Source organism: Leucoraja erinacea, chromosome 2, assembly GCF_028641065.1.
Source record: "Leucoraja erinacea ecotype New England chromosome 2, Leri_hhj_1, whole genome shotgun sequence".
Classification (NCBI taxonomy): Eukaryota; Metazoa; Chordata; class Chondrichthyes; order Rajiformes; family Rajidae; genus Leucoraja; species Leucoraja erinaceus.
In genome coordinates this window covers 45,389,731-45,416,098 of record NC_073378.1, presented here as the reverse complement: position 1 = coordinate 45,416,098, position 26,368 = coordinate 45,389,731, and the positions used below count along the sequence as shown (strand labels likewise).

General features: G+C 41.6%; 2 protein-coding genes across 5 annotated transcripts in view; both read right to left on the bottom strand.

Moving 5' to 3' along the window:
• Positions 1–26,368, bottom strand: part of LOC129709537 (A-kinase anchor protein 9-like) — a 200,255-nt gene that overhangs the window by 115,483 nt on the left and 58,404 nt on the right. For all 4 annotated transcript variants that reach the window (XM_055656004.1, XM_055656013.1, XM_055656019.1 and 1 more), the window contains 9 exons: positions 15,950–16,047; positions 13,316–13,427; positions 12,087–12,318; positions 9,277–9,358; positions 4,818–5,168; positions 4,095–4,541; positions 3,067–3,231; positions 1,012–1,152; positions 456–568 (listed from right to left, as the gene is read on the bottom strand). In XM_055656004.1, the coding sequence (XP_055511979.1) occupies positions 456–568; positions 1,012–1,152; positions 3,067–3,231; positions 4,095–4,541; positions 4,818–5,168; positions 9,277–9,358; positions 12,087–12,318; positions 13,316–13,427; positions 15,950–16,047 (1,741 nt within the window). The remainder of the gene's footprint in view (positions 1–455; positions 569–1,011; positions 1,153–3,066; positions 3,232–4,094; positions 4,542–4,817; positions 5,169–9,276; positions 9,359–12,086; positions 12,319–13,315; positions 13,428–15,949; positions 16,048–26,368) is intronic.
• On the bottom strand, positions 20,962–22,596 carry LOC129709587 (uncharacterized). The gene is made up of 2 exons (XM_055656038.1): positions 22,481–22,596; positions 20,962–22,421 (listed from the first exon to the last, which is right to left on the bottom strand). Exons 1-2 carry the CDS (start codon positions 22,522–22,524, stop codon positions 21,782–21,784), a joined length of 684 nt encoding a protein of 227 aa, XP_055512013.1. The 5' UTR covers positions 22,525–22,596; the 3' UTR covers positions 20,962–21,781.

Sequence of the window (26,368 nt, the reverse complement as noted above, 5' to 3'; positions counted from 1 at the left end):
ATTGGTGCAAGAACATAAAGTTGTCTGGTTGTAGGGCTTCACGACAGATGGAGCAGGGCCAAGAAGTGATTTGAAAAAAGGTATTTTCAAGCTTATGTACTACTGAACCGGAGCCCAGTGAAAGTCAACTGGTATAGGGCTGATCGGGGAACAGGGTTTCCTGCACATTGGTTGCAGGTAGCAGAATCTTGATGAGCTGTGTTACACAATTTCTGAATTCACAACAGATACTATTGATAAAGTATGCTGAGAAATGGGGATAATCAGTGAAATCATTGAATGATGAATGTCTATCAATAATTTCTATAAGCTTACACTGAAAAATCAGTTCAACAATTTTTTAAATAATTGCACACATTTCACTTTAAAAGCCGCCAAGAAAATAAGTGTTCTATTAATTCATTCACAACATCACATGTTCAAACATGGAAAGCAATTTGCTGCGTCATGCTGACCTTTGATTTATGAGGACCCTTTGATTTGCTTCTTCAGACTTTTCTTCAAACGATGGTATGTTCTTAGATTGATCAGAATGCTTTTGGGATATATGCTGGTCTTCTCTCTCACTCTGTGCAAGGTTGCGTATTGGTAGAAGGTTAACGAGTGACAAAAATCCAGTCATTCTATTTATAAGTCTTTTGTAGCAAATTTATAATGTCATTAAACTTGCATCTTAGGTCTTAGGTTCAACATCATCAGAAACTATCAGATCCAACACTTTAGAAAATAGTGTGCTGGCACGCTGCTTTTCTATTTGGCTAGCAAATTTAAGCTGCATACTACATTGGGTCTGGCACAACAAACAACACAGATCCCTCTTGTGTGCTGCTATGACAACACAAGCCTCTGCCTTAATACTGCAAACAATACTATACCCATGCTGGAACCAGTAAATGTGGCAATTCCAGAAGTTGCATTTCATTTTAATCACAAAAGACAGTAATCAATTGAAAAGTGGAAAACTTTGGCAAAATAAATAAATAAATGAAGCCAGTTATAAGCTCAATTTACCATCTCTGTCTGTGTGCTGCTGTCACAATATCCCAGAAGGGATGTTTCCTCTCCAGGTGCTGGAAGGCATTTAAGTTTTTCCAGTTCTGCAAGCATACTTTCATTTTCCAATACCACATTCACGTTATCATCAGGAATACTCTGTAGTTATAAATAAATTATTAATTTTGTACCCAATGTACTTGCTTTTTAAATGTTAATTTAGAAATAAGATTACGTATATAAGAGAGTGACATTTTATTTCTATTGCAGAATTATTAATATTTTATTGATTCAAAACTAGATATCAAATTAAAAAGGGAACACAGGCAATATATGCATATGAAATTAACCAGTTTCCGAAAAATATTTAAACTGGTGTTTCTGTTTCAACAGTTGATCGAAACTCAAATGGACAGCTAATTTACTTAAAATAACCAAAAATGTTGGAAACACCCAGCAGATCAGGCAGCATATGTGGAAAAAGAAAAACAAAGTTGACTTAAGGATGAAGGTCCTTCATCAGAGCATTATACTGATTCAAAGGACCCTGAAACATTAACATTGTTTTCCTTTCCACAGATGCGATACAGCTCGCTGAGGGTTTCATAACTTTATATTTCATAATTTTATTTCTTATTTATATCATTAGCAATTTTTGATTGTCCTGCTGTCTTATTTACTCTACTTCTGCTCAAAGGTGTTGTGGGAGTTAAATAAAGTTGGTGAAACATAAGAACAAAGGTCTTGCAAAAGGGAAAAAAAAGTGCTTGACAGTGGAACATAAAATACATGCCAGCTTTTGACATGAAAGGCGAAAATATGACAGACAACTTGTTTTTATGAAAGGAAAAGGGTACAGCAAGTGTGGTATTTCAGAATGGTAACCGTGGTTTTAATATTTATAAAGAAGTGAAAATCTCAGATTTGGAGGCTCTGATATGCAAATTGGACCTTTCAAAACAAAACAACAGGATGTAAAATTGGTGAACTAGGGAGGTAGAAACTTGACTCAAATAATTGTAGGTATTGTGTAATTGTAGGCTTCTGTGAGTATCCACTGCTAGAAGGGAGTTTCATTTTCTACAGAGAATTTGCTTTGAAGATGCAGAGGGGAAAATGTTTGGATGAAATCATCTGATTAAAATTGATAACAGAAACAAAGAGAAATAGCAGTAAATGTACATGGAGAAAATTATGTCTTTTGAGTTGATGTTGCCAAAGGGTAGCACATTGATGAAACACATGAGGGGAGGGAAGGGTTATGGCAAGATGCATGAGAGGTGCTGGATGCAACAGTGCGGACAATGCAAAGAGTCAAGAGTCAAGTCGCGTGTTTAATTATCATATGCACCAGGAAGAAAACAATCAAATTCTTACTTGCTGCCTTTTTAGAGGCACATTAGTACAACAATACAAACAAATAAAGATGCAATAAATAATGCAATCTTAGGTAACCAGACCATAGTAATGCATGCCAAAATACCTAATGTAACTGAATAAAGGTTATAGTAGTTCAGTGTCAAGGTAGGGTTGTGGTTGGGATTGTGCTCTGTGTTTCAAAAGCCTGATAGTTGATGAGAAGAAGCTACTCTTGAGCCTGGAGGTGGTGGTACTCGGGCTCCAGTACCTTTTTTCCCAATGTTAGCTGGAAGCTGTTGTGTGTCTCCACTGTCTTCCGTCCGATGAAGACAAGTTCATGGCCCCTTGGCTTTCCTTTCCTGATATCGACAAATCCTCAGTCTTCCTAACGTTGAGTGCAGGATTGTGTTTTGTTACTGCTCAACCAGATTATCAATCTCCCTTCTGTGTACTGACTCATTGTTATCAAAACAAAATGCAGGCGCTGGAAATCACCATGTTTCATCACCCCTTTCTACCCCAATATAAAGGGAGGAAAAGAAAACCTTCAATTTGATAATTTACCCGACTACTTTCATTTTATTTGATTTAATTAAACCAAGTCACTAAGATTTCCAGCATTTCATTTTAACACTCATCACTGCACATCATTTTGAGATACAAGTGCCCATTTTCATGTGCATGAATTAGGTACATGTCATGTAGAGTTCTTACCTCTTGAAGCTGCCCTTTTAATCTTTCCATTTCAGCCAATAATTGTTCCTGCTCATCTTGCAGCCTCTCCAATTGTTGTGCATGCAATTGTCGTAAAGCTTCTAATGATTGCTGATACTCCTGATCTTGACGAACAAGCTCCTGTCTCAGGTCTTCTAGTCTCTCCTAATACAGAAAATTTGGGAAATGGTTAAGCTGCAACTTTTGCTGCATTGTTCAGTATACTATTTCATTCAGACATTGCATTGTGAAATTCAGCCATTCTGCTGCATTTGTACTTTTTTTTAAAATAACATTTTAATCTTTTGTTACCTAAATATTTTATAGAATTTTTAAAATGATATTAATGCATTGGAAGTAATTCAGTTATTAATAGGCCAAGCTGGGCTTGTATGTGCTGGAAAAATAAGAGAGAGAACTATCAAAACTAGAGGAGGTGCAGCGTGGAGGACGTTTCCTGTTGTGGGAGAATGTAAAACTGCAGATCATTGTTTAAACATAAGAGATCACCTATTTTAGACAGAGATTGAACAATATTTCTTTCTCTGAGAGGGCTGACACTGTTTGGAACATTCTTCCTCAAAAGATGGTGGAAAAAGAGGCCTTGAATATTTGTAAGAAAGATATAGACATTTCAACGGGATGAATGCTAACCACAGTTAGATGGAAATGCAGAATTGAGGTTAAAAAAAAAAAATCAGATCAGTCATGATCTCATTAACTATCATAGACCAGACATAAGGAGCCTGCTTCCAACTGTATGTTTGCAATTGACGAAAGTCCAATTTAAACAAATGTAGGTTCATTGCAGCATTGTCCTTGCTTGTATCTGAAGTGTAAGGGCACCTCATTGATTAATCTGAATAACAAGTCATTCCCAGAAATATGGAAAGGATTCTGACACTAATTCAGCTTATGTAATAACAGTTTCTGAAGTTAGGGTTTAAACTATGTTTGAAGGTCCAAGACAATCAGGTATGTGCTATTACACAAATGTAAGTTATTATATCGGTAAAGCTGGATCTCACCTGTGCAAGTTCTTGGTTCTCGAATTCATTTATTTCCATTTTACATTGCAAGCTCATTTCTTTCAGGTTAGAGTTACCTGTCGCACAAAAATCTCTAAACAGTTCTTGTTCAGCATTCAAAAATTCCTCTTGCAAATCAGCTTCTGAAATCACATCATGTGTCCCTAATTTATACACAATTTTGACATTTTGCATTTGCCTTTCAACAGAAAGAGCTTCTGTATTCTTCTGTGTAAGTTCTCTCTGGAACTCCCCTTTTTCTTCTGAAAACAATTCTTCCATTTTGTTTCTCTCTGTATCAAACTGGAGATCTTGTTTTGGAATAGGTTCCATTTCTGTCTGCGATTCTTCAGTTACTCTACATGTATTAGATTTATCTTGCTCATCCCTACTCACCCTAGCCATCTCAGTTTGCTGAGCAAACTGTACAGACATCTGTACAATTACCTATAAAGAAATGAAACAAGGACAAACACTTATTGATACGTCAACTAAAGTACATTGATGCCAACATTTTAATAATTTCGAAGCCTATATTATTTTTACAGCCATTATATTACATTACACTATAATATTATTGACAAAAGTCTCGAAGTGCAGTATTTGCAAATTGTTATTTGGGAGAACTATGGCTGTATTGTCATGCATTTGAATTTACTGAAAATGGTGGTTTACAGTTATAAGTATCCTTGTTACGCTTAGCCTTAAATGACACCAGCATACCTTGGCAATTTCTTCCTGCAACCGTTCTTCATATTGCTGTTGCAGATGATGTACAGATTCAGCAAGTTCCCTATTTTGCTCTTCAGTCGCTTCCAGAGCAACTTTTGAAAGGATTTCATTCAAACTTTGAACACTTGTATTAGGCTCCCCTCCAGCAAGGTCAGCCGGCTCACCAACCATTTTCCTCTCCAGACTGTAATGTGTTACGATAGATTCCATTTGTTTTTGATTTTGATGGCAATGCTCCTCCAAACCATGCAATGCCTTTTTCAAATTTGGTTCCTGTTGTAAAAGGCTTGGGTGATTCATGTGCCATTGTTGCTCCTGAATACTGTCCGCTTTTGACTCAGCCTAGGAAAAATATGCATTATGTACATTTAGGTCTATGGTTGGCATTCTTTGTATGAATTGCATTTTGATACAAATTTTATTCTAATACTAATTGCTAAAAAAAGAAAGTGCTTCATACTGTAGCACCAGTAAATCTTTTGCAAAAAGGCCAGTGCTGACGTAATACCAAAAGGGCTAATTTAAAATTGGAAGGACCTGTGCAGTGGCCTTTGTGGAACATAAACTATCAATTTGGACAGGTCAGAACACAGCAAACTCTATGTTGTTTCTTGTGCAGGTTCAGTGTGCAGATCAATATCATAACCTTTGAGGAGCTAGCCTCTGATCCTGAAGTAGGAACTATATTTTAATTTAAATGAATGAACTCAACTACAGTAAGGAATTGTAACATGCTTATGCTCTCTGGGAAGTCACCCATGGGTAGTTCAAGTTAGGACACATTTGGGGAAATAGTTGCTGGCAGATTCTGAATTTGCACAGGAATCCCAAACTTGATGGTACTTAGTCTAAGAAATGCTAACAGTTCAACAATGCTGGCATTTCCCAGCTGATTCCAACTGGGGTGTGATATTGTTAATAAGCATGGCCAATGAGGGAAGAGTAAACCTAGTAGGTATGTTGCAAAGCCTACCTGAAGCATCGCTGAAAATTTGTCCCAGCCCGTGTGCGTGATTTTGGCGCCGTTTAGAGGGGGGCGGGTTTAAAACGCGATTTCCCCTAGGCTGTTCAAACTGAGGATGTTCAGCCTAGTTAATTATTAACGAAAAATCGCTGGAAGATTCCGTCGCTTTAGCTATTATTACTTTTAAGGGCGTTATCTAATTGTTATAGTAGTGTAAAAATTAACCTCTAAACCGCCGACCGCCGGCAACGGGTCGGATCTCATACAGGGGACAGCAGAAGGTAGGTTGTTTATTTTTACATTAAAAAGGGCTTCTTAAGATCCCTTAATACAAAGTTTAAAGTTGCGAGTAGCTAATTTTGGGCCCATTATATCCCGCAGTATTTTTCTGGGCATTTGAGGGTACAAATCTAGCGCAATGTGAACGTTCTAAACCAGCGCGTTCACAGGAACCCACTAGAAAGCCGATTTAAATTGACTTTAATTTACAACAATTGAACACTAAATTCCTTCCATTTGGCCTATAAATTAATGTCATGAGATTTAAAAATCATGTTTTATTGTGAATTATTTGTGAATATTATTTGGACACTTAGGCTATTAAAAAATGTTAATCATTTATTAAGAAATAGATAGATGTTTAGATCTAGTAATTGAAGTTTGAAATTAGCTACAATTGGGTAACTAACTAATTATATCCTTTAATTTCAGGCATCCAAGTAAGATTGTTTTATATTTGTTTCAGAATGCTTCAATCTATGATAACTGAAAATTTCATTCAGTTCTCTTAATTTTTAAGAAAGTTATGGGCTTTTGACTGTCCACGATCACAGCTTTTTTGTTATGTCCATAGAAAATCAATAGGGAACAAGATGCTAATTTCCAAGTATGAAAATGGCCATAACCTTTTAAATACTTGAGATAGGAAAGTGAATTAGGTGTCAAATTAAACTTCTTTTTATGCTTTATCTGATGGGATAAATTGCAGATTTGATTTTTTTAATCTCAAAATTTTGTAACATTGCTAAACCTAGTGCTAATTTGCAAAGTTTAGGCTATATTTTGCTTTCCGATAAAGAATAAATCTAAAAAGCAATTGATCAGAAAGGAAAAGTCCAAAAATATGCTGATGAATAATTTTTGGCCAAATCTGAGAACTCTGGAATGAGACATAGGATGCTTTGCAATTGAATGGGAGAACAGAATAATTGGGATCTCTCCAACAATAACAGATTGTTAGCCAAATGTCAAAGATTCTGTCAAGGACATCAGTCCTCAACTATCTATCTGGCTTAAATTAATGATATGTAAACAAATTAAGAGTGAATACATTTATGAATATTTAAGAGGAGGTAAAAGTAGGTTGGTGGGTAGACTTCCTCTGGAGTAAGCAACATCCCTTCTGATTTCCCAAACCTTACCTTCTACTGTGAGATTCATTTCAGGAATATACTGCAAAAAGTATTGACTTATCTGAACAATGCAGATCCAACAATACTCAAAATATTCAACAGCATCAGGAGAAATGATTAGCATCCAGCCATGACCATAACATTTATTTTATCACCAATATAACAGGTATGATTAAAATTCATTAAGAACAACTTCCCAAAGAAATTTAATCAAACTAGATGCAATGAATCCATGTAATGAACTGGATTTGATAAGGGAACTCAAGGTAAAGGAACCATTAGGAAGTAGTGACCACAAGATAATAAGTTTTAATCTGCATTTTGAGAGGGAGAAGGTGAAATCGGATGTGTCGGATTGTAGCTGAGCAAAGGGAACAACAGAGGCATAACAGCTGGCCAAAGTTGACTGGAAAGGGACCCTAGCAGGGGTGACGGTGGAACAGCAATGGCATGATTTTCTGGGAATAATCCAGAAGATGCAGGAACTTTTTATTCCAAAGAGGAAGAAAGATTCTAGTGGGAGTAAGAGGCGACCATGGCTGACAAGGGAAGTCAAGTTCAGTATAAAACTAAAAGAGAAGGCATATAACACAGCAAAGATTAGTGCAAAGCCACAGGATTGGGAAGCTTTTAAAGAACAACATAAGGTAACTAAAAATACAATACGGGGAGAAAAGATGAAATATGAAGGTAAGCTAGCCAACAATATAAAAGAGGATATCAAGTGTTTCTTCAGTTATATAAAGAATAAGAAAGAGGCAAGAGTGGAAGTTGAGTCACTGGAGAATGATGCAGGAGAAGTGATAATGGGGAATAAAAAATGGCAGAGGAGTTGAATAATATTTTTGCATCAGTCTTTACAGTGGAAGGCACAAGCAATGTGCCTGAAATTCAAGAGTCAGGGATGGATGTTAGTGAAAAGGCTATTACTAGAGATAAAGTGCTTGGGAAGCTGAAAAGGCTGAAGATGGATGTCACCTGGACCAGATGGACTGCATCCTAGGGTTCTGAAAGAGGTGGCTTTAGAGATTGTGGAGGCATTGATAATGATAGTTCAAGAATCACTAGAGACAGGAGAGGTTCCAGATGATTGGAGAATTGTGAATATTACCCCATTGCACAAGAAGGGAGCAAAGTAGAATAGTGGGAACTATAGGCCTGTTAGTCAGACTTCAGTGGTTGGTAAGATTTTAGAGTCCATTATAAAGGATGAGTTTACAGAGTGTTTAGAAGTTCACGATAAAATAGGCCGAAGTCAGCATGGCTTTGTGAATCTTGCTTGACAAATTTGTTGGAATTTTTTGAAGAAGTAAATAGCAGGACAGACAAAGGAGAGTCAGTAGATGTTATTTACTTGGATTTTCAGAAAGCCTTTGATAAGGTACCACACGTGAGGCTGCTAAGGAAGATAAGAGCCCACGGTATCAAAAGGCAGATAGTAGCATGGATAGCAGGTTGGCTGGATGGCAGAAGACATAGTGGCAATAAAGGGGGCTTGTTCTGGTTGGCTGCCAGTGACTAGCGGAGTACCGCAGGGGTCGATGCTGGGGCCTTTATTCCTCACGTTGTATATTAATGATTTGGGAGAGAGGATTGAAGGCTTTGTAGCTAAGTTTGTGGATGATACGAAAATAGGTGGAAGGGCAGGTAGTGTTGAGAAAGCAGGGACTCTGCGGAAGGACATGGACAGATTGGGAGAGTGGGCAGAGAAGTGGCAGATGGAATATAGTCTAGCAAAGTGTGGCGTCATGCATTTTGGTAGTAAGAATAAAGGCGTAGACTATTTTCTAAATGGGAAGAGAATCCAGAACCCGTAGGTGCAAAGGGACTTGGGAGTGCTGGTGCAAGATTCCCAAAAAGTTAACCTGCAAGTCGAATCAGTTGTAAAGAAAGCAAACTCAATGCTAGCATTTATTTCAAGAGGGCTTGTATACAATAACAGGGATGTAATGCTGAGGATAGACACAAAAAGCTGTAATCTCCCTTACACAAAAACTCTAATGGATGTAATAATATTCATTTTTAAGAGTTTTATTTTACACTGTCATGTACTTTAGCACATCGTATCCTTTACCTTGTATTCCCCCATTCTTTGTTTTTCCACCTCAACAGCAGAACGTCCCGTCACAGGCTCAGCAGGTGCATTTATTCCTGTCCTAAATGAGAGGTTGAAGAAATAACCAAAGAAACTAATACTTGCAGTAGAAACCTATGCTTCATCAGCTTCATTCTCCCTTTAAACATTCTGCCATACCTTGTAAATATATTTAATCTGTGGGGAACTATTTGGGGTGTGATTAGACCACCACAAAGTACCTCAAGATGTTTTACTACATTCAAATGGCTCATGCAAATGCAAAAATGTTGTTTTGCAGTAGTAGTGCTTATTAATGTCCTGAAGGTGGAGACACAAACCTGCAAACATGGATCGGCCTTCACAATATTTCTTCATTTAAAAAGCATATTTTAAAGAGCGAAGCCAACATTTTGTCGGATTTCAGAAGTAGTAATCCAGATTACCCCCAGTGTTATGCACAGAAAGAGGAGGATAGTACACATAGATGATATTTGATCAGAGATGATGCTAAACACTCAATGTTTTGGTCATTGGGGGCCAGTTGTGGGGAAGATGGGGCATATACAGGTCCGAATGGTTGTACCCTAACATGATAACTGAGTTGGATGATCAGCCATGTTCATATTGAATGGCGGTGCAGGCTCGAAGGGCCGAATGGCCTACTCCTGCACCTATTTTCTATGTTTCTATGTCTATGTTTCTGTAAGATGAAACGAATAACCTCACAGGCAGGTTGCTATGGATGTTGGGGAGGGTTTGGTTGTGTTTAGCAGGAGGCAAATATTTAGAAGGCAGAAAACTATAGCTGAAAACAGAAGGATTTCTGATAAACATGGCTTAAAATGGTCAGTAGTAGCAGCTTAACATTACTGGTTACAAGATTTTCAGGTGAGAAAGAGAGGGGATTTAAAAGGCAACATTGACTCAAGGAACAAACATAGCTGTGAGATGGAATGATATGTTACAAGAATAATTAAATTAGTCAATGTATATTGAACTAAATAATTAAAAAATGAGCATTTATACTATTGGGATGTGGGGAGGGCACCCTGGACTTCCATAATCCTGATTGTGTATCTCCTGGCCCCTATGATAATGGGGATTTCAGAAGGAAACAAAGATGGATCTTTCACTTGGCAGTTCTGCCTGAACATGTGGGTTGAAATCGAGGGTATTACATTGACGTCCGCTGTCGTTGAAGATGGCCATGGAGCCTCCTTCTCACATTGGTCACTGATTGCCTTTTAAATTCATTCCTTGAAAGGCAGGACGGCAAGTCTATTGATTTTATCCACTGGCTGTGGGATCACTTAGCCTTATCTATTGCAATTTGCTATTGATGCAGACGAGCAGGCATGTAGTCCTGTGTTGCAGCATCATCAGGTATTCATGTCCTTTCTAAGTGCACTTGGTTCAGCCCCCAGTAAATCCTTCAGTACTGATTCAACCAATATAGATTCCCCCGGCTCGACTGCAATTACAGTTTAGAATGTGACAGGCCATGGATTACATATTGCAGTACTGTTCACTTCTGCTACAACTGATGGCCCATATGGAAGTTATGAACTGCCAGATTTGTTGAAAGTATATCCAAAGGTAGCACTGCAAACACGATGAGGGATGACTTTAGTAAAAGATAGGATAATGTTTTCATAAGGACTGCACGGAACTCCATGAATGTCATAAACTAATGCACCTGCATCAGACTAAAGGGTCTGTCCCACATGGGTGTCATTTGCGTGTCATGCAGGTGGCACGCGAAGATTTTGTGAATCCCAAAATCTTGGGGCACCGCACACGACCGCGCGACACTGCCAACGTCACCACTTGACCCGTAAATGATGTCGCGTAAAAGACGCGCAAATGACGTCCAAGTGGGACAGGCCCTTTAGGGTATACATTACAACTGATCTCCACTTTGTCAGTGTTCCACACCACCTTTTCCCAATAATCAGAATTGAACAGCAGGTGCAATCTGATTTGAGAAATAAAAATGTTTATAATGACTTCTTCTAGTTTGAACTCAGTGATTTGAAATATATTACTCAATATTTTACACTGCACAGTGAAAAGGAATGTCCCAAGTGCCAGGCGCCCCAATTGTCAAATATCCTTGAGACTGTTAAAAACAAAATTCAGTCAGTTTTATTTCACTCTTCAAATATTATCTCTTTCTCACTGAATTTCCATTGTTTCAACTTTTTTGCCAAACTACGTCAGAGGCGGTTTGGAAATTCTGTTGTTGCAGACTGTAGAGAACTACTGGTTAAAATATGCTAAATCCTCAAAAAATGGCAAAGGCTGAACCTAACTTCCATAAACTGTCCATTAGGTAATTACTCCACAAAAAAGGCTTCACCTATACATGTGGATGAAGGTTCCACGTGGCATTATTTTGAAGAGATGGCACCTACCCACTCATCCCTCACTCCACTCCCACCATCACTCCATTCTTCCATGAAGTGCAAATGAGAAAGCAGACAAGTCTCTGCCTCAACATCTCATCTGAAATAAGGTATTTCTGATAGTACAGCATCCCGTTAATAGTTTTGGTCCGAAACGTTGCCTATTTCCTTTGCTCCATAGATGCTGCCGCACCCGCTGAGTTTCTCCAGCAATTTTGTATACCTTCGATTTTCCAGCATCTGCAGTTCCTTCTTGAACACTTGAATCGCACGTTCTCATTCTGTGGGAACAGTGCCATCAAGTGAACCACGGCCAACACAATTATGAGCAGGAGCTATAATGTCCCGAAAACTTGCAAGATGCCTCGATTCCAACTGGAGGTTGAATCAACTTGTTCATACCTGGACTGTGAGACAAAGCCAGTCATCTTCTGTAGTTTTTGCTGTAGACTGATGTTTTCTCCTGTATATTTTGCCTCCATCTCTTGATATTGCTGTTCATAGGTAGTCTTCAAACTTTTTATTTCTTCTGCATGTTGCTCTTGCAACTCTGCCTTCTGTAGGCAAAATTCCTGCTTTAGTTTTACGATCTCTTCAAGCCGAGCTGACCGGATTTTTAGCTGTTCCTTAAGATCTAAGCAGCAGATAGATATGCAAATTGTTAGTATTCCATATCTTTATTGAAATTATGAAATACATAGAAACATAGAGAATAGGTGCAGGAGTAGGCCAATCGGCCCTTCGAGCCTGCACCGCCATTCAATATAATCATGGCTGATCATCCAACTCAGTATCCTATACCTGCCTTCTCTCCATACCCCCTGATCCCTTTAGCCACAAGGGCCACATCTAACTCCCTCTTAAATATAGCCAATGAACTGGCCTCAACTACCTTCTGTGGCAGAGAATTCCAAAGATTCACCACTCTCTGTGTGAAAAATGTTTTTCTCATCTCGGTCCTAAAAGATTTCACCCTTATCTGTGACCCTTTCTTCTGGACTTCCCCAACATCGGGAAGAATCTTCCTGAATCTAGCCTGTCCAACCCCTTAAGAATTTTGTAAGTTTCTATCTTCTAAATTCAATCTTCTAAATTCTAGCGAGTACAAGCCGAGTCTATCCAGTCTTTCTTCATTTGAAAGTCCTGACATCCCAGGAATCAGTCTGGTGAACCTTCTCTGTACTCCCTCTATGGCAAGAATGTCTTTCCTCAGATTTGGAGACCAAAACTGTACGCAATACTCCAGGTGTGGTCTCACCAAGACCCTGTACAACTGCAGTAGAACCTCCCTGCTCCTATACTTAAATCCTTTTGCTATGAATGCTAACATACCATTCACTTTCTTCACTGCCTGCTGCACCTGCATGCCTACTTTCAATGACTGGTGTACCATGACACCCAGGTTTCGTTGCATCTCCCCTTTTCCTAATCGGCTACCATTCAGATAATAGTCTACTTTCCTATTTTTTGCCACCAAAGTGGATAACCTCATATTTATCCACATTATCCATACGTTTTTAGTGGACTTGTTTCCCAGGTATTTGTTATTTTAATCTACCCTTGAAAATTATGGTTTGCCATATTAGCATGACGAAAATGGTTCAGGTGATAAAGTAATGTTTAAGGTTCACCATTAAGGTCTTGAGAACTGGCATGTGAGCTTTCTATCTGCATACGCAATCTAACATTTTCTTCTTCCATTTGAAGTTTCAAATGTAGGTATGCAGCTTGGCGATCTTCGATCTGAAATTACAAGCAAGGTTAGGAAACAAAATGAGGCTTTCACTTTACAAAATAATATGTATTTTAGCTTTACTTATGGTGTCCAAATATTGTAATAACATGTTTAAAAGATATCGCAATCAAAACTTGAACCTCAGTCTGTTAAAATCGTTCATGTTTAACTCGATCGCAAAAAAAGTTATTTTGTGATCAAGATATCCATAAAGCTTCACAGCGAATTAAGTAAATTGATATGTAGTCACTCCTGTATTATATGAAATGAATTACTGAACATCTTGATCCTATAAACTGCAATGAACAAATAGAACATTTGTTGCCATGAAGTCAGCAGTCTGTCTGGTCTTTCACCCTTTTTGTTATTTTTAGTCTGTTAAAGTATGTTTTTGGAGGTTTCTTAGTCTTTTTTTATGTGAGGGAGGTGGGGAGGGGAAGGGGGAACGTTTCCAGACACTTTCTGGTCGAGGAAGCGTATTTTCTCCGTCGCATCTTTGCACCCCCCCCCCTCCCCTTGCGGCCTACCAACTGGATTGGCGAGGCCTTTCCTGCCGGAGACCGGCCAGAGCTTCAGCAGTGGCGCAGCACTGAATTATCATCATGGAGCGGGTGATGCCATACCGGGGATCGCCGTGTTGAGGCTTCGGAGTGTTGGGCCAGCTGCTTTAACATCATGGAGCTGTGGTTTGCGGAGCTTCTAGCCGCAGACTGTAACATTACGGAGTCCTGGGACCCCATGCCGGGGTCACCAGTGTTGGAGCTCCGTCCAGCTCGGCCTGTGGACTTCGGGAGCCGTGGTCTCCGGTAGGAAGCCGACGATTCGGAAACTCCAAGCCACTGAGAGTGTTCTTTTGTTTCGACGTCGGAATTCTGATCATCCCGGCCAGAGGGCCTGAACATCGGGCTGTCCGTAGCGGCGACTGCGGAGGGCTCAAAGGCACCGACCACGGATTAATAATGTGGAAGATGACTGAACTTTATAGCCTTCCCTCACACCGGGAACGTTGATTCCCTATGTGGAGATGTTTATGTTTAAACACTATTGTGTTTTGTGTTCTTTTTATTCGTATGGCTGTATGGTAACTCAAATCTCATTGTACCAATTGGCGCATGTGACAATAAATGTAACTTGAACTTGAACTATAGTCTAGGGCATCAGAGATTGCATTCTTATTCTTTGTGAAGGAAATGCTAAAGGATCTTTGAAATCCACCTTACATGTCAGATTAGATAATTTAACATTTTATCCAGTTGCTGGAAGCTCAGCAGTGCAGCATGCCCAAGTTACGTAATGCACTCAATACTCCAAACTAGCACTTGAAACTACAGGTGCACAACCTTTTATCCGGTGTTCCGGAAACCGAAAAACTCCGAAAACCGGCCATTTTTTTCCAGGATGTCGTCTGCACACCAAAGATCGCGTTTGGCGCCAAACTTGACCCGAAACGACCCACGGTCAACCCAGGTCTGTACTACTGTAGCGGCTGCCTCCTCCCCGGAGACCGGGGAGACACTTAAACACCTGTAAATCATTGCTTAAATGTTAGTCAGTTAGTTTGGGGGGCTTTTATGTGAAAGGGGGGGGGGGGGGGGGGGGTGAAGGGGTACATTTTAATTCTTAGTCCCCTACCTGGTCGGAGAGAGGCGGGGAGCGGTCAATGCCTTACCGGGTCGCCGTGCAGTAAGCTCCGCAGCGCTGTTGCCGCCAACTCCCAGCTGGGGCTGCGGGCGTCCGGCCGCGGGCAGCGCCGGTTGTAGCTCCGACCCCGGCAACACTATCACTGGCTGCGGGGCGCTCCAAATCCACCGCCGCCAGCGGCCGGATGCCCGCAGCCCCAGCTCCGTGAATGTTGGGAGTCGGCGGCGTCGCAGCGCTGGGATACCAGCGGGGAGCGGGCAATGCCTTATCGGGTCGCCGCGCGGTAAGCTCTGGAGCGCTGTGGCTGCCGACTCCCAACATTCGCGGAGCTGGGGCTGCGGGCATCCGGCCGCGGGCGACGCTGGATTTGGAGTGCCTCGCAGCCAGGGGTAGAGTTGCCAGGGTCGGAGCTCCAACCAGCGCCGCCCGCGATCGGACGGAGCCCCCAGCTCCGCGATGTTGGGAGTCGCCGACCAGGTAGGGGACTAAGAATTAAAGTTTCCCCCTGCACACCCCACCACCACCACATAAAATCCCTCCAAACTAACTGACTAACATTTATGCAATGATTTACAATGATTCCCCGGTCTCCGGGGAGGAGGCAGCCACTCCAGACTTTTCAAGCCGCCCGCGCTACCTACCTAATCTACGCTAAAAATCTTCCATTCGGAAATCCGAAAATGTCCGAAATCCGACAAGTGTCTGGTCCCAAGGCTTTCGGATAAAAGGTTGTGCACCTGTACTATCTTCTAAATCAGATAAATGTGCTAACAACTGAGCCATGGTTAACAAAGTTCTTTTAAAAAAACACAGCATAAAGAAATACAATTTATCAGCATTTCCCTAAAAAGTAATACCACACTTGGATAGAATGAATTGTTTTGCTTACCTTTTGGAAATCATCAGTTAATTGTGTTTGAAGAGCTACCAGCCGATTATATTCCTCAAAGAGATATTTTTTAAGTCTCTCTAGATTTGTTTGCATTCCTGAATGGCAAAACATAAAAGATCGGGATGTCTTATTTTCAGGCCAACAATAGGATAAATATGTAAATTGGATAAGTTAAAAAGAAAAAAGAAAAAAAAAAATTGTGTTTAAAATGTAATCAATAATTTACAATAAAGTAGCTCCTATTAGTCTGGCTCAGAAATCCACTTCTTAATCATATAACCATATAACAATTACAGCACGGAAACAGGCCATCTCGGCCCTTCTAGTCCGTGCCGAACACTTATTCTCCCCTATCATGACACCCTATTTCTCATTACTGTTCCGTTGCTTCTTTGATTGTTGTGACAACTGCACCAAACACAATGTCGTTTCCTCAGCACAGGCTGAAGATGTTTTAATCCTGAATAAGCGAGTTCGGTATTCCGGATAACGCAAGGAATCATGGGATTTGTCAAAGGTCATTCAAGAAAAAAAAAGCGAACGGGGGTGCCAGGTAGCAGGAGAGTGGGGTGTAAGAGCGAGAGAGAGGGCGCAAATGCGAGTGGGAGACAGGGGAAGAGACTGGCCTGGCGGAGAGACGGTGAGATGTGGGGGAGAGAGAAGGGGGGGGGTGAAAGACATGTGTGTTTGTGTTTTGCTCACAGGTATGTTTAGTTTAATATTCCTTGGGGAGTGCCGGGGTTTGCACGTTGGTTGCAGAGACAATAGACAATAGACAAAAGGTGCAGGAGTAGGCCATTCAGCCCTTCGAGCCAGCACCGATGGCTGATCATCCCCAATCAGTACCCCGTTCCTGCCTTCTCCCCATATTGCTGACTCCGTTATCTTTAAGAGCCCTTTAAGAGGTGGGCAATGTCCCCCAGTCCCTCCCTCCTGTCCGGGGCGGGCGGGGGTGGGGGGTGGAGGGATTGTCCTAGCCCCGGGGAGTTCTTGCGGAGACGGGGTGTCTGGGACCTGCAGTGAAGCCGCGACAGCGAGTTCCTCTCGCCCCACCCTCTCCCCACTGCCTAGCCATTCCCTGCGGCCAGGCAGCATCTGTAGGAAGGAACTGCAGATGCTGGTTTATACCGAAGGTAGACACAATGTGCTGGAGTAACTCAGCGGGACAGGCAGCTTCTTTGGAGAACAGAAATAGGTGACGTTTCGGGTCGAGACCCTTCTACAGAGATGTTGCCTGACCCGCTGAATTACCATGGGCCGCGGAACCCAGGGGTTGCTGGAGTAACTCAGTAAGGCAGCATCTCTGGAGAAAATGAATGGGTGACGTATCGTTTCGGGTCAAAAATAATAATCACTTGCTCCTATCACTCATGTAGGCCCTACATTATCTTAAAAATACTTCAAACAGAAAACATTGAAATCATACTTCTACAATGCACTAAAACATGATTTTAATACATCAAATTTCAAAAAGTCCCTACCATCCGCGGGCATTGTCATTTTTATTTCACTGCACATCTTGTATGTGTATGTGACAAATAAAGTTGATTTGACTTGACTTGGTTATAAGCCTGGGACCGCCACTGCCACTCAAAAGGCTGGAGTAACTCAGCGGGACAGGCAGTATCTCTGGAGAGAAGGAACGGGTGAAGTTTCGGATTGAGACCCTTCTTCAGACTTCTGATCAGTCTGAAGAAGGATCTCAACACGAAATGTCACCCATTCCTTCTCTCCAGAAATGCTGCCTGTCCCGCTAAGTTACTCCAGCATATTGTGTCTACCTTCGATTTAAACCAGCATCTGCAGTTCTTTCCTGCACAAAGAGAGCATGGGTATGGTTTAGAAAGATTAAATCACACAGGACTTTGTGAGGAATAGAAAAAAGCCAGACAAAGCTCAAGCAGGGAATTAGGTGGGGGCAAGACTTGCCATTAAATTACAGAGGCAAGTCAGATTACAAAGAATACCAAAGCATGTTATACATACATTAAAAACAAAAGGGTAACGAGGGAGAAGGTAGAACCATTTGAGGATAAAGGAGGGAATTTATGTTTGGAGTCAGAAGATCTAGGCAAGGTACCAAAAAAGTACTTTCCATTCGTATTCACCAAGGAAAAGGATATTGAGATCAGTGGGTATACTCGTATGCGGAGGCATTTTGACATCTAAAAGGAAGTGATGTTGAGTCTTTTGAAGAGCATTTAGGTAATAAGTCTACAGGGTCTGATGGGATCTAGGCAAGGTTATTGAGGCAAGAGAGAAGATTGTTGCAGAATTGACAAAGATCTTTGTGTCCTCTCTAGCCACATGCAAAGACCCAGAGACTGAGCAGGAGCCAATCTTGTTCCTTGTTTAAAAGAGGAACAAAGGAAAATCGAGCAATATATAGGCCGGTGACCTTTACATCAATTGTGGGCAAGTTAATAGGGAAGGATTCATATGGATAGGATTATTCATATTTGAACGAAAATGGGTTAATTTGGAACAGGCAGCAAGGCTTTGTCCAGGGCAGGTTATATTTCACAAATTTGAATGCGTTTCTTGAGGCGACACCGAAAGTGCTTGATGGGGGTAGGACAGTGGATATTGTGTACATGGATTTTAATAAAGGGCCTGTCCCACTTTCACGAGTTATTCACAAATGTTTCCGTGTTTTTCCCTTGATTCAAACTCGTAGAATGTTTGTAACGAGTCCGTAGGAGTTCGTAGATATATCGTAGCGGCCCGTTATGCAAGCCGTAGGTACTTGTGGCATCAGGTAAGTCGGGACGTTTTTTCCAGCCCGATATAAAATGTCCACGAGTAAAAAAAATGGTCGGGATGAAAGAAATTGCAACTTTTTACTCGTAAGGAGGGCATCGAAATAGTCATGGGAATTTGTAGACATACTTGTAGGAGTTTGTGAGCATAGTCGCAGAAGGTTGTAGGCGTTCGTAGATTACCACAATCTTGATTTTTTTTAGGTGCTTTGAATTTGCAGAGGTTTTGAATTAAGTCGTGAAAGTGGGACAAGCCCTTAAGGCATTTGATAAGGCCCCAGGTGGTAGGCCGATCCGAAGATTAAGATGCACAATATCCACAGAGACTTGGTAGTTTGCATTCAGATATCGATTACCCACAGAAAACATAGGCTAGTGGTGGAAGGGTGTTATTCTGTGACCAATGGTGTTCTGCAAGACCTTTGCTGGAACCTCCACTGTTTTTAATACATATTAATGTAGATAGGCTGGTAGATAGGCAAACACAAAAAATAGTGAAGTTTTGGACAGCTGTCAAAGAATACAGCAGGGGAATACAGATATCAGTTACAGATATGGGCGGAGATTTGACATATAGACTTTAATCTGGCATTCCAAGTCCATTACTATCTGAAAGTAATAATAAAGTTGTGTGAAGTGGTAAAGAAGACATATGGTTTAAACCAGCATCTGCAGTGTCTTCCTACCTGAGAGATATGGAATGCTTGTTGTCATTGTTTAGGGCACCGAGTGCAAGACTCAGGAGGTCATGTTGCAGCTTTATAAAACATTGGCTTGGCTACGCTTGGAGTATTATGTGCAATTCTGGTTGTCCCAATACAGGAAGAATGCAGAGGCTTTGGAGTGGGTGCAGGAAAGGTTTACCAGGATGCTGCCTGGGGAACAGACAGTTTTAGCTGTAAGTAGAGTTTGGACAAACTTGGATAGTTTTCTCCAGAACATCAGACGCCCAGGAGAGGCTTGATAGAAGTTTATAAAATTATGAGAGGCATAGATAGGATAGAGAGTCAGAAATCTTTCTCGCAGGGTGAAATGTCAAATATCAGATGGCATAGCTTTAAGGTCACTGAAGGACATTTTAAAGGAGGTGTACAGGACAGGTTTTCTATTTGCAGAGTGGTAGGTGTCTGGAATACACTTGTCAGGGTGATTGTGGAAGCAGATAGAAACATAGAAACATAGAAATTAGGTGCAGGAGTAGGCCATTCGGCCCTTCGAGCCTGCACCGCCATTCAATATGATCATGGCTGATCATCCAACTCAGTATCCCGTACCTGCCTTCTCTCCATACCCCCTGATCCCCTTAGCCCCCAGGGCCACATCTAACTCCCTCTTAAATATAGCCAATGAACTGGCCTCAACTACCCTCTGTGGCAGAGAGTTCCAGAGATTCACCACTCTCTGCGTGAAAAAAGTTCTTCTCATCTCGGTTTTAAAGGATTTCCCCTTTATCCTTAAGCTGTGACCCCTTGTCCTGAACTTCCCCAACATCGGGAACAATCTTCCTGCATCTAGCCTGTCCAACCCCTTAAGAATTTTGTAAGTTTCTATAAGATCCCCTCTCAATCTTCTAAATTCTAGAGAGTATAAACCAAGTCTATCCAGTCTTTCTTCATAAGACAGTCCTGACATCCCAGGAATCAGTCTGGTGAACCGTCTCTGCACTCCCTCTATGGCAATAATGTCCTTCCTCAGATTTGGAGACCAAAACTGTACGCAATACTCCAGGTGTGGTCTCACCAAGACCCTGTACAACTGCAGTAGAACCTCTCTGCTCCTATACTCAAATCCTTTTGCAATGAAAGCTAACATACCATTCGCTTTCTTTACTGCCTGCTGCACCTGCATGCCTACCTTCAATGACTGGTGTACCATGACACCCAGGTCTCGCTGCATCTCCCCCTTTCCCAATCGGCCACCATTTAGATAATAGTCTGCTTTCCGGTTTTTGCCACCAAAATGGATAACCTCACATTTATCCACATTATACTGCATCTGCCAAACATTTGCCCACTCACCCAGCCTATCCAAGTCACCCTGCAGTCTCCTAGCATCCTCCTCACAGCTAACACTGCCCCCCAGCTTAGTGTCATCCGCAAACTTGGAGATATTGCCTTCAATTCCCTCATCCAGATCATTAATATATATTGTAAATAGCTGGGGTCCCAGTACTGAGCCTTGGGGTACCCCACTAGTCAAAAGGACCCGTTTACTCCATTGTGAAAAGGACCCGTTTACTCCCAACTGAACCCCCAATGCCTTGTGCTTTAAGTTTGTATACTAATCTCTTATGTGGGACCTTGTCGAAAGCCTTCTGGAAGTCCAGATACACCACATCCACTGGTTCTCCCCTATCCACGCTACTAGTTACATCCTCGAAAAATTCTATAAGATTCGTCAGACATGATTTACCTTTCGTAAATCCATGCTGACTTTGGCCAATGATTTCACCACTTTCCAAATGTGCTGCTATCCCATCTTTAATAACTGACTCTAGCAGTTTCCCCACTACCGATGTTAGACTAACTGGTCTGTAATTCCCCATTTTCTCTCTCCCTCCGTTCTTAAAAAGTGGGGTTACGTTTGCTACCCGCCAATCTTCAGGAACTACTCCAGAATCTAAAGAGTTTTGAAAGATTATTACTAATGCATCCACTATTTCTGGAGCTACTTCCTTAAGTACTCTGGGATGCAGCCTAGCTGGCCCTGGGGATTTATCGGCCTTTAATCCATTCAATTTACCCAACACCACTTCCCGGCTAACCTGGATTTCACTCAATTCCTCCAACTCCTTTGACCCGCGGTCCCCTGCTATTTCCGTCAAATTATTTATGTCTTCCTTAGTGAAGACGGAACCAAAGTAGTTATTCAATTGGTCCGCCATATCCTTGTTCCCCATGATCAACTCACCTGTTTCTGACTGCAAGGGACCTACATTTGTTTTAACTAATCTCTTTCTTTTCACATATCTATAAAAACGTTTGCAGTCAGTTTTTATGTTCCCTGCCAGTTTTCTTTCATAATCTATTTTTCCTTTCCTAATTAAGCCCTTTGTCCTCCTCTGCTGGTCTTAGAATTTCTCCCAGTCCTCCGGTATGCTGCTTTTTCTGGCTAATTTGTACGCATCATCCTTCGCTTTGATACTATCCCTGATTTCCCTTGTTATCCATGGATGTACTACCTTCCCTGATTTATTCTTTTGCCAAACTGGGATGAACAATTTTTGTAGTTCATCCATGCTGTCTTTAAATGTCTTCCATTGCATATCCACCGTCAACCCTTTTAGAATTAATTGCCAGTCAATCTTGGCCAATTCACGTCTCATACCCTCAAAGTTACCTTTCTTTAAGTTCAGAACCATTGTTTCTGAATTAACAATGTCACTCTCCATCCTAATGAAGAACTCAACCATATTATGGTCACTCTTGCCCAAGGGGGCACATACAACAAGATTGCTAACTAACCCTTCCTCATTACTCAATACCCAGTCTAAAATGGCCTGCTCTCTCGTTGGTTCCTCTACATGTTGATTTAGATAACTATCCCGCATACATTCCAAGAAATCCTCTTCCTCAGCACCCCTGCCAATTTGATTCACCCAATCTATATGTAGATTGAAGTCACCCATTATAACCGTTTTGCGTTTGTCGCACGCATTTCTAATTTCCTGTTTGATACCATCTCCAACTTCACTACTACTGTTAGGTGGCCTGTACACAACACCCACCAGCGTTTTCTGCCCCTTAGTGTTTTGCAGCTCTACCCATACCGATTCCACATCCTCCAAACTAATGTCCTTCCTTTCCATTGCATTAATCCCCTCTCTAATCAGTAACGCTACCCCACCTCCTTTTCCTTTCTGTCTATCCCTCTTGAATATTGAATATCCCTCCTGAATATTGAAACAGCCCAGATAAGATTGTGATGTTTAATAGGTTCTCAGATAGGCATATGAATATGCTGGTAACGTAGGAAGATACTGTATAGTTAGAATAGTTTAATTTGGCACCATGATCGGCACATACATCGTGGACTGAATGGCCTATTCTTTTGCCCTACTATTCATGTAATAGTTCCACTGTGTTGCAGTCTTGTTAGAAACAGTAAGTTTTTTTAATAGTAAGATTAAACGAGTACTTACCAGTATGAAGTTTGATCTGTATTTTATGAGGAGTTACGGTGAGGTATTACGTGAAGACCCCAGCGCAGTGCGCATGTGCGGCATACTTCGAAGCAGCGGTGTGAAATCACAGGATAGACACAATATTTGAAGTAAGATAGTAAAGATCATGAGACATCAGTTTATTAGTTTGATCTATATATTGAGGGTGGGAGCGGCGGGCACGTAATACCTCACCGTAACTCCTCATAAAATACAGATCAAACTTCATACTGGTAAGTACTCGTTTAATCTTACTATTTTACTTCGGAGTCACGTGAGTGATTCCGTGAAGACTTCAAAGTCTGTGATTTCAAACCGTGTAACAGTTTTTATTTCACTCACTGCCGAAGTTTTTGAGGGAGGAAGTGTTATCGTAATCAACCAGTGGATCTGCTTTCACAAGAAACAGAAAGGTATTTGTTAACAATAACAACATAAAGAGCTCCCCTGAGCTTAAATTAATATTGCAGTTTGTAATATTCTTCCTGCAATTAAATCAGGTTTATCAACGGTTTATAATAAAAATTGTTCTGAACGTCGTTCCCTTGACCATTCTGCCGTATTGAGAATGTGGTCAACCGGGATGTTCATTCGTTCAGCCGCTGATACCAATGCTGCCCTAGTGGAATGGGATTAAAATGTATTATTATCTATTCCGGCAGCTTTCAGTACCTGTTTGAGCCACCTTGGAGTGGTTTGGCTCGTACCCCGTCTTGGGGTTTCTGTGGTTGACCCATAGGCTTTCCTCTCCCTCTAAGATTGTGGGTTGTGTCTATATATAGTAGTAGATGGGTCACCACACTCAACCTGGACTCTGGTGGGTAGGCCCGGAATCCCACCAGTTAATTGGGCGTTCCTGGTCCATATAGCCATATAACGATTACAGCACGGAAAACACAGGCGATCTCGACCCTACTAGTACGTGCCGAACTCATAATCTCGCCTAGTCCCATACACCTGCGAGTTAGATTTACCAGACCTAGAATATGAACGTGATGCGTCTGGGGTAATCACCATGTTATCCAGTCTAGTCTTATGGAGTGACTGGACTCTGTGAGCGTGTACGAGAGCCATAAGCATGAGCGTTTTTAACATAGATTGAGCAAGCTGAGGGATCTGGCTGGTGCCATTCTCTGAGATATGGGATCCCATGCTCTGCTGACATGCTGTTTTAGATAAGCAGATAAGGCGCTCCATGCTGTATTTACGGCACTGTAACTCACCTTATAGTCATGGTGTAGATGTTCCAGGAACTCCAATACGTCAGTGGTTGAATAGTTCGTTGTCCCTGCGTCGTGGCAGTATTTTACCCATGTTAGCTTTTAGTGACTGTTCGCAGGGATGCCGACATGGTGGTAATGGTTCCTTTGGATAGTCCCAGTCCCTGGTAAGGTCTATTCAAAACCTGCACCCAGGAGTTTGATGTTTCCCTGGCATGGGTGGCTTGTGCCTGATACTGGGTTGAGTCAGCAACCATGGTCCACTAGGGAAATCCATAGGTGACTCGCCCACCGTGTCGTGATGAACTGGGAACCATGGCTGTGTAGGCCGGTCGGGCACGTTCAATACCTCGGAGACAGATCCCATCTGTATTGCGAAGTGCCCGTCTGATGAGGCAGAAGGGAGGAAGGCAAAGCAGAAATTCCCCCTTCCAGCGTGTAGGCATCTATCGCTGCTGCCTCTAATCTGGTTCCTAAGTCACATACATAGGTTACTGGTGATTCCTTCTTGTGCAACCAAATTGATATCTGGCTTTCAAACTGCTTAATACCTTTAGCAGATATTTTGGGTTTGACATCTATTCAATGTAATCATAAATTTTACCCCGTGACATGGTGTCTCCCACTGTGTTCTAGCTTCCTAGGACATAGGCAGCTGATAGTTAAAATGTCTTTTGACACACCATTGCCAGATTTGTTTGACCAGTTTGTTGCACAATAATGATTATTATGCTCCCCATATGGTTGATATAAGCCACCACCATAGTATTATCAATCCGTAACCACATATGTACGTGCTGCATTTGAAATGCATACGTTTTTTAGCCCAATAGGCGATCACCAATCCCAAGTAGTTGATGCCCGGTATGTGTAGTAACGATGTTTGTGAATTGGTCCATCTGTTACCTGTGCTGGATATGGAGTTTAGTTGCTCCCCAGCCTAAAGTACTGGCATCGGTTTTTAATAACCAAGTTGGGATTGGTGATGATAATAGGGCTGAGAACTATGCCAAATATATGTCTGCCCACCACCTTAATTGTGATATAGCTTCAGTGGGTACATTCATGATTTGATTATAGTGACCCAAGTACCTTGGCAAAGTAACAGTCATATGGACGGAATTATTATTGAAGCCCAGATAATCCTTGGTAGTTAACGCTTCAATTCTGGTATATCTGGGCGTGGGATAAACCTCAGAGCTTTAGAGAGCTGTTTCGTAGCTAGAACTGCTGCCACAGCTAATTCCTTTGTTTCCCCTAATATGAGGATATCATCCAATATATGCCATGATTATGCTTGTTTTCTTAATATTTTCATGGCCATTTTTTAATATTTATAGTAGTTTAGGGCTGAGGTTAGACCATAGGGAATGCTCTATGCTCCCATGGTTGCCCTAACCGGGATATCCATTATCCAGGTAAAAATTTTTAGGTATCTATAATGATCCTAGTGTATGGGTATAAGATAGTTAGCATCTTCCATATCAATGCTCCCCATAGGTATCCTTGGGAGATCAGATGTCTGGCAGTGACAAAAACCCGTCTCCATCTTAAAGTGTATATACTCAACAGATTTATTTAGTGATATTAGATCAATGATGATGCTACATTCACCATCTTTTGTAGTTTTGGTGAATATATTCGATACAAATTCCAATGGTTCATGTTTACTCCCATGATCCGTTTAGTAATGAGCCTTTCTAGTTCAGCTTGACCTTCTCACTTCTCTTTTCTTAGAGGGAGAAAATGCCCTTTGGGCGCATTGCTGAACTGGCGGTAATATGCCCAATTTGAATTCGTTTTTATCCTCTAATACTGTTGAGTATATTTTTAGTTATTTGTGACAGCATCCCATGCTTTATCAACAAGTGTAAATGCCCCCCCCCGCAGTTAGTAGAACACCCTTATTTAGTGTAGACTGGGAGGAACCAGACCACCTACCTCCATGTTTATTGTTTTTTCATGAAGGCCTAGTTTTGCTGGTATGCTGGTGCTGTCGGTGGGGCGGCGCATTTTCCCACGGCTCCGCTCTGGGCCCCTGTCTAAAAGAACTTTGGGGGTAATGTGAAGCGGTCGCCAGGCTTTTCACCAGTCCTTGTTTGATATTGCTGGTGGATGCCGAGGGGTGCTGCCAGCTGGGTGTTGGATGCGATGTCCTGCTCGTTCCATGGCCTGCCCTCATGAGGCGCACAGGTTTAGCTGCCTCTCTTCCCGCAGCAGCGGTTTGCATAGCCCCGTATATTTGGGGTTGCGGGCAGGTCTATATGCACCATTG